General features: G+C 44.2%; 1 protein-coding gene across 1 annotated transcript in view; it reads left to right on the top strand.

Moving 5' to 3' along the window:
* Nucleotides 1–11,643, top strand: part of LOC311524012 (uncharacterized protein) — a gene marked incomplete at both ends in the record, with an annotated part of 45,671 nt that extends 34,028 nt beyond the window's left edge. Inside the window, one exon of the mRNA XM_084634691.1 lies at nucleotides 11,585–11,643. Coding sequence (XP_084490817.1) covers nucleotides 11,585–11,643 — 59 coding nt within the window. The remainder of the gene's footprint in view (nucleotides 1–11,584) is intronic.
* Nucleotides 11,644–13,402: the final 1,759 nt, after the last annotated feature.

Genomic DNA, 13,402 nt, shown 5'->3' with positions numbered 1-13,402 from the left:
AGACTGTTCAAACAACACTGTTTTGAGTTAAACATTTTCCTTTATTTTTGGATTTTAATAACTCAGAAGGTGTGGGTCAAAGTATGCACTTGACCCATAAGAGGTGGCAACTGACTGTCAGAGATGCTTCAACCAGGGAAGTATTGCCCCCTTGGCCCAAAAGGGGGCACCATAGAGTCAGACCCTGTCACAGTGACATAAAGCCATCTTCCCTTACCCCTTCTTATACCAAGTACCGTTCTTTGCCAATGACCTGTATCAAGCACAGTTCAGACAGAGCCAAGGAATGGGCCCATTGTTCCAGTTGGAATGGCAAAAATACCCTCAGGATGCTTGCAACCCAAGCTCTTCTTACCAGCATTGATTAGACACCCTGTGTTTTTCAGCAACAGCAAAATGAGTACAGTTAGGAAGGCACAAGAAATCAGTTACTGTTTAATTGTTCATTGTACATCACTGTGCTATAGTCAGGAAATAATTTAAAATCCTACACTACCCTACCACTTTTAGCTGCTTTCTTTAAGGTGTGTGTTTTGACTCTATGTCAATTGCTACTGTAAATATACAACTATTTATAAACTATCTCACAACAGGCCATATGGTCCCCATTTTGACTAAAAATGAACAGAAGGAGCTGAAAAAAAATCTGCAAAAGAGAGGCATAGTAAATTGATACGTCACATACCATCTGCTTCCATGAGAAACTGATGTTATAACAAACTGCAGGAGGCCTGGCTAAAAAACTCATTGTAAAGAGCCAAACCCCATTAGCAAAAGATCTCCAAACAGCACAGTCTTCTGCATGGTACCAATTTTCTATTGTATTTTTCTGTGGCAATATACCAAGTAGGACATATTGGCCAGCTTATAGGGCTTTTAATATCTAGCAATAATTTTCTCTTTGTATTACCATCCAGTGAACACTCCAATATTTGACTCCAGGTGCTCTGATCTTGCTAGACTTATGAATCATTCTTTCAAAAAAAAAAAAGAAAAGAAAAGGGAAAAAACAAAACAAAAACGGTGGCCAGACTAAAATTGAAATGCCATTGACACCATTCCTCTTGTAGAACAAGTAAAACAGTTAGAAACTGCTGCAGAACTTGTTCTCATTAGCTAAAATATTTTCTGTATTTGCCTAAAACCCGTAACAGCTTTGCCTGAGCAGATATTTGATTGGTACTTATGTTAGTTCTCGGTGGAGAAGAGAAGTTTTATTAAATAACCATTTAATATCAATTGCAAGTACATGTATAATGCAGTTGTCTTATTTTATTAATAGGAACATGCCACACTAGTTTCAGATGTCTTACACTAATCCTTCAAAGATACAAAGGAAATGACTGAAAAATTCCCTTTAAAAGCCCAGTTTTATTGTGACAAAGTCTGCACCAGGGATTAGATTGACTTAACTATGTTGCCCTGGGGTGTGGATTTTTCACACCCCATGTGAAGTAGCTAGGTCAACATAACCTTTTAGTGTAGACCAGGCCCTAGTTATTGCTACTGATTTTATGTGGAAGGTGCTCAGATAGTACAGTGATAGGCAGAAGTATAAAAACCTAAGACAGGTAGCAGCTCGTTACTAAAAACAAAAGCGCAACTCATCAAAGAGTCCATATTTTAATATAAGTAGCTTTATGACCTATCTTCAGTCTTTACTCCAGCTAATATTAGCTGATCTCCTAGATCTGTTTTCTCTTTGACCTACTTTTGTGCATACTATGAAAGATGCTCTGTGTGTTGTTCAGACAGAGCTCACTTGTAAACCTTCATTACTGGAAAAGACTAATTTTTTTCATTTATCATTAAAGCCTACAGTGTGAAGTAACATGTAAGGGTCTAAAGTGTGCAGATGTGAAATGATACATAAGGAGGAAATATTGTTTCTGTGACCTGGTTTTATCAAAGCCGGGTATAGATCTACATTATCTAGCATGGAGTATTTGACAGCAACTCCCCCTGTGAATCTGTGTGGCTTGGTTTAGTGCAAAAACTCTGGCGCCTTTGACAAAAGCCCCATGTTGACATGTTTGAATTGCCCTTTCATCTCAGGAAGGACAGTTAATTTGTGTCCGGGATTAGATGTACAACAAGCGTGGAAGAGAAAGTCACATGGAGGGTTTTGTTGTTGTTTTTGCCTGACAGATCAAAGAGAAGAAAGAAGAAGTGACAACAAAAATGGCACTTAGAAACATGGGATACACTTGAGATAATGTTAACTAAAGACCATAAAAACCTAGGAGGCCCAATCTTGTCATTCCCATGCACTTCAGTGGGCGTTTTGCCTAACTGGGTACAGCATAGGTAGCTATATTCAAACCATCCCTTTGCACTTCTATCAATACTGATCTGGAGAACTTTATACTCAGTCATTTCCTGGCCTCTCTTCTGAGTCTGCCAGAATGACTGACTGTCCGCTATAAGGGAGTTTTTGTATTGCAGACACACAAAATTAAACTAAGGTCACAAGCCTTTTTCACACCATCCCCTAAATAGTCATCACTAACTACTTGTTACTACTTACCTGGGCTTGACTTTAATTTTATTTTTCCCCAGTTTGAGCTTTGGTGGGAAATAGACATAAACAACCCAGAACTACTGAGGAAGTTTTTTCTTTGCTATAACCACAAAGCAGCAGTTTTTTTCCTTATGTTTTCCATACTATAGTAACCTTCCTCTTCATTGCTTTTTACGTCCCTGCTTGCTTGTTGATTCTCCATGTCCGTTGCAAAGGCAGCTTAGTTAATTTTTCATTTCTTTCAAAGGCTTGCACCAGTGAAGTACTAATTCTCTAGTAATGATAAAATGGAGCAAGAGTTGAAAGCTTCAAGATATTGCCTTCAAAATAATTTACAAAGGAAATCCTGAGTAGGTTTGCTGTTTCATTTCAAACACATAGACTAGATCCTCAGGTAGTATGAATAAAGTTATTAAATAGAACTATGCCAATTTGCACCAGCTGAGGATCTGGCCCTTCAGCTTTTCCATAGATCAGTGTTACCATTCCTGCGTTAGAAAGTTTGGAGCACTGCATAGTGCTCTTTCCCCCAATGCTTTTAGGGTTTGGAGACTTTGGGGGACTGCTAACTGGTACTAGCATTTTACCTTCGATTCACTAATTTGTCTCTTGTGCAGGCCAGAAAGGACAAAGTTCTAACCAGTTGATGGCTGTTTAGTGTCCTATGTGAAATAAGTTAGTTGTCCAAGTCGTTACTGGATAATTTTCCACACTTAAAAAAAATCCAACACCCCACCTGGTACCCTTGTTAGCTGTGGGTTAGTCCATGTGTCTTCAAAATGCAGCATATTTTTATACAAACACTTGCTTAGCTAATCTGGTTTACAGTTACAGGGCTAGATTCATGGAAAGTATATACTGGTTTCTGCTGGACATAGAAGGCCCCCAAGACAGAAAATTTGCTAGGGGGAGGTTTCAGTGGCACACAGCCACTGAAATCTTCTTTGCACCTGGGAGTGTTAGGGGGTGGGTGCACGCCCCAAAAGCAGGATTCTGACCAGGAAGGGTGGCTTGGAGTGCGGTGGTTGTGTGTCTGTGCATGGAACTTTGATGGACCTCTGAGGAGAGTCACAGCTGCTGCCCTCAGGGGAATCTCCAAGGAGAGGTGGTAGCAGAATCACTGCATGGCCCTCTTCTGGGTAAATGCCCCTGTGCTGCAAGGAGCCTCACTGGCACAGGGTGGTGTAATGTTCACCTCTCTGTGGCTGCTTCAGTGAATATTGTTGGATTGCACTGACCACAGTATATTCACAGCTGTCAGAAAAGTATAAAGAAAAACATTATGGCCAAAGCTGTTTTCTACAATTTGGAACAATTTTGTTTACTAGGTCTGAATTATTTCATAAAATACCTATAGCCAAGATTCTTTCCTTCTTATATAACTGTCCTGAGTCTAGCTGGCATCTAGATTCCCTGAAGGGAAGTGCAGGTTATTTCTAGCCCTGGCAAACAGGGCTGACTCTGTGTCCTATACAGAGAGCATTGAACCAACACACAGGTGTGGACCTGTTTGAAGAGGTTTAATGTTTTCCATAGGATGATTAAAGAATCTACAGAATAGAGTCTTCCTGTTCTACACAGATCCAACATTTGTCTGGTTCATTTTGGTTCCACTCAACTAGTACTGTAGTTTTGTTGCCCCGCTGGGTTTGGCCATCCCTTTAGGACGTCTCCTTAGTTGTGCAGAGTTCATGCTTAGTGTGGTTGAGAAGAGGAGAGATGGCTCTAAGCTTCCTTTTGGTTCACTGGTCCAGCAGCTGGCCAGCAGCTGAAACAGCCCCCGCTCTAGCTTAGCCTGAGCTAAAATAGAAAATTAGGTTGTCTTAACTATGTCAGTCAGAGGTGTGAAAAATCTACACTCCTAAGTGGCTTAGTTAAACCAACTGAAATCCCCAGTGTAGTTTTCTCCCCCCCCGCCCCCCAATCAACCTAGCTACTGCTTCTTGGGGAGGTAGATTATCTATGCTGATAGGAAAACCCCTCCTGTTGGTGCGTCCACACTGAAGTGGTACAGCAGTGAAGCTGCTCGCTGTAGTGTTTTAAATGTAGATTATACTCTTAGAATAGGCAAAATTAAGCTGAAGCACTGTACAAAAGAAAGATGGACAAGTGGCATAGATCCCTCTATGTCAGCTTTATGCTTCCCAGGGATTCTTCTACATCAGGGATATGCTTAACTGTCCCTGCAGGGCAATTTTCAAGTTGTTTCATGCTGCTTGACGTTGATGAGAATCCATTCCAGTCTATAACAAACAGATTTTTAAAATGCTACTCTAGGTTATTGGCTCCCACATGAATGTGATAGCTCTGTTCTGAGCAATAGGGGCAGTGTGCTGGGAGAGAAGCTGAGCTCTGATTAGGGACGGAGCCTCTCTGACTAGGGGTCCTATTAAAGGTAGCCAGCCAGTTAGGCAGCAGCACAAACAGCTGCAGCGGCCCAGGAGCTAGCAAACAGAGCTGTAAACAGGGGAGTTTGCAAGGGGAGTTTTGGGGAAAGAATAAGAGCCAGGCCAAGGAACAGACGGGCTAGTGAAGGGAGTGTGTGGTGGTCTGGCAGTGTTTTGGTGCTCACTGGGGGTTTGTTTTGCTGTGGGGGTCGTGGTTTGGTTTGTGTTTCCCGGACTAACAGGTCTTAAGTGAGAAGGCTATGACAGACACAGAGGCAGCAGTGGAAGACACCATGAAGATGACTGGATGTAGAAGCTCTGGCATGTACATGATCCTGGAGGGGGTGCCTGAAAAGAGTTTCATCTGCATGAAGTGCCGCCTGATAGAGCTGATGGAAGAGAAGATGCAGGTGGAGACTCTGGTTGAGTTTAGAATGGGGTTTGAGTGGATGATGGAGCAAAGACATAAGGAGGCTGAAGAGAAAAGCTCAGACTTGCAAATGGAAGCAGGACCGAAGAACCCTGAGGGGATACTGCTGGGTCAGGAAAGTGGACAGTGGAAGCAGGTAACTAAGAGAACCAGGCAGAGGAAAAGACGGGCCAGTGAAGGAGAAATAGAGCTCAGAAACAGGTTGCAGAGTTGGAAAATGAAGAAGGGGCACAGCAGGTAGTCACCGAAGGTGAGAGGGCAAGGAAGAAGACAAGAGCAGATAGTCTAATAGGAAGAGGGCAAGAGTCAATGGAGAGAACACCAAATATGAGCCCCAGGAGAATATGGGATGGGTTGCAGAGGATTGCAAGGGACAATAGGAATCAAGAGGACTTGCGGCCAGAGGGAACAGGAGATCTCCTGGTGATGGTGCTATTCTCCAGGCTAAGGCTGGGCTAAGTGATTGGGGACTCCTTACTGAGAAGAATAGACAGGCCTGAAACAAAAACTGATCCAGAGAAAAGAAGGGTGTGCTGTCTGCCGGGTGCTAAGATACGGGATGTGGACCTGAGGCTGAAGAGGATCGTAATGAGAGCGGGAAAGAATTCATTGATTATCTTTCATGTGGGAACAAAGGACACAGCTAGATTCTCGCTGGAACGTATCAAGGGAGACTATGCCAGGCTGGGGAAGACGCTTAACGAAATTGAGGCTCATGTGATCTTCAGTGGGATTCTGCCTGTCCCTAGAGAAGGGCCACAAAGGTGTGACAAGATTGACTATCAACAGATGGCTCAGGCAGTGGTGCTATAAGGAGGGCTTTGGGATGTATGGCCACTGGGAGGCATTCATGGAGAGAGGACATTTCTCTCGGGATGGGCTTCATCTGAGCAGGAAAGGAAATAGACTTCTAGGATGGAGGCTGGCACAACTGAGTAAGAAAGTTTTAAACTTGGTATTCAGGGGAGATGGTGGGGAGATGTCCAGGTAATCTCCACACCAGATTTTTCTCTTTGAGAGGGAAGAAAACGAAGTAAGAAAGGATACAGCCGTGGGTAGGAGAATGGTATCCACGCGGCCCTTCCTCCTTATGTCCAATCTAATAGGTAATATTGGCAGTAGAATGTCTGTGCCTAATCGGGTAAAGACTGTGAGCGAAGCCAAATAGCAAAAATTAAGATGTTTGTACACTAATGCAAGGAGCCTAGGTAACAAAATGGAGGAACTAGAGCTGCTGGAGCAGGAGGTGATCCCAGATATTATAGGGATAATAGAAACGTGGTGGAATAGTAGTCATGACTGGAGTGCGGGTATTGAAGGGTATGTGCTGTTTAGGAAAGACAGAAATAAAGGCAAAGGTGGTGGAGTAGCATTGTATATCAATGATGAGGTAGACCGTAAAGAAATACAAAGTGATGGAATGGATAAGACCGAGTCTGTCTAGGCAAAAATCACATTGTGGGAGAAAACTACTAGAGCCTCCCCTGGGATAGTGCTTGGGGTGTGCTATAGACCGCTGGGATCCGATTTGGATATTGATAGAGACTTCTTTAACGTTTTTAAAGAAGTAAATGCTAATAGGATCACTAGTGTGATCATGGGAGACTTTAACTTCCCAGATATAGACTGTATTACTCGGGGTTCTTTCAGCCGAAAGCTCTTGGTAACTTTTACTCTGTGCGAGGTGGTGTCAGGAAATAAATCAGGGGAGACATCGCCATCCATCCGATAGATGGCTGGCACAAACAGGACAACACAAGAGTGCTTTCACTTAAAGCTAAACTTTACTTAGTCTCAAGCACTTATACACATGTCTGTAACAGGTTAGTAAAACACCCCCAACCCTTGATAATTACCAAAGTTGAGTGTGGCTCTCGAGTGGCACAGCGGCAGCCCATCTGCTAGTGGGGAACACAAGATGCATCCAGAGGCAGAGTCCCCCTACCTCAAACTTTCCCCCTTATTTATACATTAGTAATAGAATGACATGTCCCTTAAAGAAAACTTGTTAAGCAAGCAGTTCCAATGGGCAAGCAAGAGGCTCCTTCTGATTACTGATTAACCAAGTGTGGGTTTTTCCAGAGTTTGCAGCCTTGAGGCCTCAATAGACCTTCCTGGGGCACATCCTGCTCTTCTAAGATGTATGTGTCAGCAACTTCAAGACAAGTCTTACCGGGAAGGACACGGGGTCAAGCTGCCCTTTCTGTGGCACCCAAAACCCCGCCTCTCCTCCTGCCTTGGTTAAGCTAAGCCTGCTGACTTGGCTGCTTTTAGCAATAAGCCATAATAGTTTCAGGCACTTTAATGGTTTGCCAAAGTCTCCCCGTACAACTGGAGGACAAGTGCTAGTAATAATAATAGGGCTCAGATTTTCCTGGATACGATAGCTGATGGATTCCTTCACCAAGTAGTTGCTGAACCGACAAGAGGGGATGCCATTTTAGATTTGGTTTTGGTGAGCAGTGAGGACCTCATAGAAGAAATGGTTGTAGGGGACAACCTTGGTTCGAGCGATCATGAGCTAATTCAGTTCAAACTAAATGGAAGGATAAACAAAAATGGATCTGTGACTAGGGTTTTTGATTTCAAAAAGGCTAACTTTAAAAAATTAAGGAAGTTAGTGAGGGAAGTGGATTGGACTGAAACTTGTGACTCTAAAGGCGGAGAAGGCATGGAAGTCAAAGTTGCAGAAACTATCAGAAGCCTGCATCCCAAGAAAGGGGACAAAATTCATAGGCAGGAGTTGTAGACCAAGCTGGATGAGCAAGCATCTCAGAGAGGTGATTAAGAAAAAGCAGAAAGCCTACAAGGAGTGGAAGATTGGAGGGATTAGCAAGGAAAGCTACCTTATTGAGGTCAGAACGTGTAGGGATAAAGTGAGAAAGGCCAAAAGCCATGTAGAGTTGGACCTTGCAAAGGGAATTAAAAGCAATAGTAAAAGGTTCTGTAGCCATATAAATAAGAAGAAAACAAAGAAAGAAGAAGTGGGACTGTTTAACACTGAGGATGGAGTGGAGGTTAAGGATATTCTAGGCTTGGCCCAGTATTTAAACAAATACTTTGCCTCAGTCTTTAATGAGGAGCTTAGGGATAATGGTAGGACGACAAATGGGAATGAGGATATGGAGGTAGATATTACCACATCTAAGATAGAAGCCAAACTCGAACAGCTTAATGGGACTAAATCGGGGGCCCCAGATAATCTTCATCCAAGAATATTAAAGGAACTGGCACATGAAATTCCAAGCCCATTAGCAAGAATTTTTAATCAATCTGTAAACTCAGGGGTTGTACCGGATGACTGGAGAATTGCTAACATAGTTCCTATTTTTAAGAAAGGTAAAAAAAGTGATCCGGGTAACTACAGGCCTGTTAGTTGACATCTGTAGTATGCAAGGTCTTGGAAAAAAATTTGAAGGAGAACGTAGTTAAGGACATGGAGGCCAATAGTAATTGGGACAAAATAGAACATGGCTTTACAAAAGGTAGATCGTGTCAAACCAACTTGATCTCCTTCTTTGAGAAGGTAACAGATTTTTTTAGACAAAGGGAACACAGTGGATCTAATTTACCTCGATTTCAGTAAGGCATTTGATACAGTTCCACATGGAGAATTATTAGCTAAATTGGAAAAGATGGGGATCAATATGAAAATTGAAAGGTGGATAAGGAATTGGTTAAAGGGGAGACTACAGTGGGTCACACTGAAAGGTGAACTGTCAGGCTGGAAGGAGGTTACTAATGGAGTTCCTCAGGGATTGGTTTTGGGACCAGTCTTATTTAATCTTTTTATTACTGACCTTGGCACAAAAAACGGGAATGTGCTAATAAAGTTTGCGGATGACACAAAGCTGGGAGATATTGCCAATAACAGAGAAGGTCCAGGATATCATACAGGAAGATCTGGATGACCTTGTAAACTGGAGTAATAGTAATAGGATGAAATTTAATAGTGAAAAGTGCAAGGTCATGCATTTAGGGATTAATAACAAGAATTTCTGTTATAAACTTGGGACACATCACTTGGAAGCAACAGAGGAGGAGAAAGACCTCAGTCATCCTGAGATCAACCAATACTCTATGAGCTACCAATGTGATATGGCCGTGAAAAAAGCTAATGCTGTCTTGGGATGCATCAGGTGAGGTATTTCCATTAGAGATGATGAGGTGTTAGTATGGTTATTCAAGGCACTGGTGAGACCTCATCTGGAATATTGTATGCAGTTCTGGCCTCCCATGTTTAAGAAGGATGAATTCAAACTGGAACAGGTACAGAGAAGGGCTACTAGGTTGATAGGAATGGAAAACCTGTCTTATGAAAGGAGACTCAAAGAGCTTAGCTTGTTTAGCCTAACCAAAAGAAGGCTGAGAGGAGATATGATTGCTCTCTATAAATATATCAGAGGGATAAATACCACGGAGGGAGAGGAATTATTTAAGCTCAGTACCAATGTGGACACAAGAACAAATGGATATAAACTGGCCATCAGGAAGTTTAGACTTGAAATTAGACGAAGGTTTCTAATCATCAGAGAGTGAAATTCTGGAACAGCCTTCCAAGGGAAGCAGTGGTGGCAAAGGACATGTCTGGCTTCAAGACTAAGCTTGATAAGTTTATGGAGGAGATGATATGATTGGATAGCCTAATTTTGGCAATTAATTGATCTTCGACTATTAGTGGTAGATATGCCCAATGGCCTGTGATGGGATGTTAGATGGGGTGGGATCTGAGTTACTACAGAGAATTCTTTCCTGGGTGTCTGGCTGGTGAGTCTTGCCCACGTGCTCAGGGTTTAGCTGATCGCCATATTTGGGGTTGGGAAGGAATTTTCCTCCAGGGCAGATTGGCAGAGGCCCTGGGGGGTTTTCGCCTTCCTCTGTAGCATGGGGCACGGGTCACCTGCTGGAGGATTCTCTGCTCCTTGAAGTCTTTAAACCATGATTTGAGGACTTCAACAGCTCAGACATAAGTTAGGGGTTTGTTATAGGAGTTGGTGGGTGAGATTCTCTAGCCTGTGTTGTGCAGGAGGTCAGACTAGACGATCATAATGGTCCCTTTTTACCTTAAAGTCGATTATTCTAATAGCAATGCTACAGTGAAACCAAAAACTAAAACAGACCCAATTGCTAAAGATTTTCCAGGAACAAAGTTTGATTGTTATAGTAACCAGAAGGCTGTAATAAAGCAAATAATGTTTGCCTCTCAGTGTCCCTATTCCTGGGCTTTGTTGCATCAACTGTGATGATTGTAGATTCTGATTAAAATAATCTGCCTATGTGAAGTGGGGAATTTGACCCTTATCTGTTAATACCGGCAGGATGCCACTTAACTCTCCACTGTAGTCAAAATTTAACAAAGATGGGTTAGGCCTGAATGTTCCTGTGCTTGTTGCTCAACAAGATTGTTTATCAATTTACATCAGGGCCACACTGCCTTTTGAAAGTGCTGCTGGAAGTCTGCCAGGAGTAATAAAAAGGAACTGCTTCTATTGTCTAAATGCCACTGAATACAAGAACGATATAGACTGATGTTTGTTTTCCTTTTATTTTATGATGATCTAATTGCAAGAGATATATAATTCCTTGTTATGCCTGTGAAGCCATTTCCTCAGCATCTGGTACTTTTCCGATTATCTAGACACAGAATTGGAGAATTACTAGGAGCATCAGCTTTAGCATAAAAATACTACTGGAACCACTGTATACATCGATCTACAAAAGACTTGGTGCTCTGCAAAAGCCAGCTCCATTGCAAGCTTTGATTATGGTTTCAAAAATGTGTTCTAGAAATGTCATGACACCTGTATTCTGCTACTTTTACTGTGGTCCATGTGCAAGTCATTAATCTGATCTGACATCATAAAAATCTCTGTATCCTCTTTATAAGTTTCTTTGTTATTGTAACACTTTTTGCAGTATTTTGGCCCCTGACTGCATCACACTCCTTTCTAATTGCTGTAGATAAAACAACTTTGTGCTATTTAACATGTTTGGTTCTCTCAAATGGTATTATAGATATCCTATTCTTCCCATTTCGGTGGTAAATTGAACAGCCAGAAACACAACTGGGAATTTTAGAGAGTTAGTATTGGAGACAGGCAAAACATACGGCCAACAGACTCTTTGCTTTTGACCTAGTTTGAAATCTTGGTAGCACAGAAGTCTGTTCCTACTGAGAAAAAGACAGTTACCTTTTCTTTAACTGGTGTTCTTCGAGATGTGTTGCTCATGTCTATTCCACAATAGGTGTGCATACTCGCCATGTGTACCGGTGCCAGAAGTTTTTCCCCCAGCAGTACCCGTAGGGGCACGCCCCTAGCGACCTCTGGAGTTGTACCTCCATGGCGCAGTATAAGGGGCACTGCGTGCTCCCCCGACCCCCTGTTCCTTCTTGCCAGACCACTCCAACAGAGGGGAAGGAGGGCGGGATGTGGAATAGACATAAGCAACAAATCTCGAAGAACACCAGTTACGGAAAAGGTAACTGTCTTTTTCTTCTTTGAGTGATTCTTCATGTGTATTCCACAATAGATGATTCCAAGCTATATCTGTTGGAGGTGGGTAGGAGTTCACAAACTCTCGGGATGGAGGACAGGCCTGCCGAACCCAGCATCCTCCTTGGTTTGGAAGACGATCGCATAATGTGTGGTGAATGTGTGAACTGAAGACCGTGTGGCAGCCCTACATATGTCCTGAATGGGGACGTGGGCCAAAAAGGCAGCCGACAAGCCTCACAATTGGTGGTGGAGGGAGTCCCGCCAGGTCATAACAGGTACAGATGCACGAGGTGATCCAGTTGGAGAGCCGCTGAGTGGAGATCAGCTGACCTTTCATGTGCTCGGCTGAGGTGATGAACAGCTGTGAGGACTTCCTGAATGGCTTAGTCTGCTCCAGGTAAAAAGCCAGAGCCCATCTCACATCCAGCGTGTGGAGGCGGCGCTCCTCACTGGATGCATGGGGCAGAGGACCGGCAGAAAAATGTCCTGACCCATGTGATGGGGGAAACCACCTTCAGAAGGAACGAAGGGTGTGGGTGGAGCAGGACCTTATCTTTATGAAACACCTTGACTGACGGGGGCACCAGGCCCTGGGCTCTAAGGTGAAGGAGGTAGTCCAGAATAAATTGGATAGGGGCAGCCACCGGGGAAACTCCCCGCTCGTCCACCCATCTGGAAAACTGAGACCACTTTGCCAAGTAGGCTCGGTGTGTGGAGGGTCGCCAGCTTTCCAGGAGGACGTGCTGAACCCCTTCCGAGCACATTCTTTCCTCCCTACTTAACCATTGAGCAGCCACGCTGTGAGGTGGAGTGCCGCTAGGTTGGGGTGGAGGAGGTGGCCCTGGGGTGGAGGAGGCGGCCCAGGGAGAGCAGGTCCAGGCAGGATGGCAATGGGGCGACTGCCAGACCTGTGAGAGTCCCGTACCAGTGCTGCTGGGCCATGCCGGGGCAATCAGAAGGACCCGGGCCTTGTCTGTCTTTCTTTTCCAGGACCCTACCGATCAGCGGGAATGGGGCATAGAGGAACTGGCTTGACCAGGACAGGAGGAAGGCATCGAAGATAGCGCCCCATCCCAGTCCCCGCCCCGGAGCAGAACCGGGGACAGTTACAGTTCTGCGGTGGGGTCATGAACAGGTCCACCTGGGGAGTTCCCCACATATGGAAAAGTCTGTGCACCACCTCTGGGTGGAGTGATCACTCGTGCTGAGAGGAGAAGTCCCCGCTCAAGCGATCTGCCCACACGTTCTGGGCACCCGGCAGATGGAAGTCCTGTAGACAGATGTAGTGGGTTAGACAAAAGTCCCCCAGCGTGAGGGCTTCGCAGCAGAGGCTCTGGCTCCGCCTTGCCTGTTGATGTAGAACATTGAGACCATGTTTTCCGTGAGGACCCTGACCACCTGGCCCTCCAGGTGCGAGCGGAAGGCCATGCATGCCAGCCATACTGCCCTGAGCTCCTTTACATTTATGTGGAGTGTCAAGCCCTGAGCCAACCACAGACCTTGGGTCTGAATGCTCCCCACATGGGCCCCCCATCCAGGTCCGACACATCGGACACCAGGTGCAGCG

This window comes from Lepidochelys olivacea (genome assembly GCF_965140295.1).
Source record: "Lepidochelys olivacea isolate rLepOli2 genome assembly, chromosome: 1".
Classification (NCBI taxonomy): Eukaryota; Metazoa; Chordata; order Testudines; family Cheloniidae; genus Lepidochelys; species Lepidochelys olivacea.
Note: the sequence above shows the minus strand (reverse complement) of the source record. Positions and strands in the feature narration are given on the sequence as shown.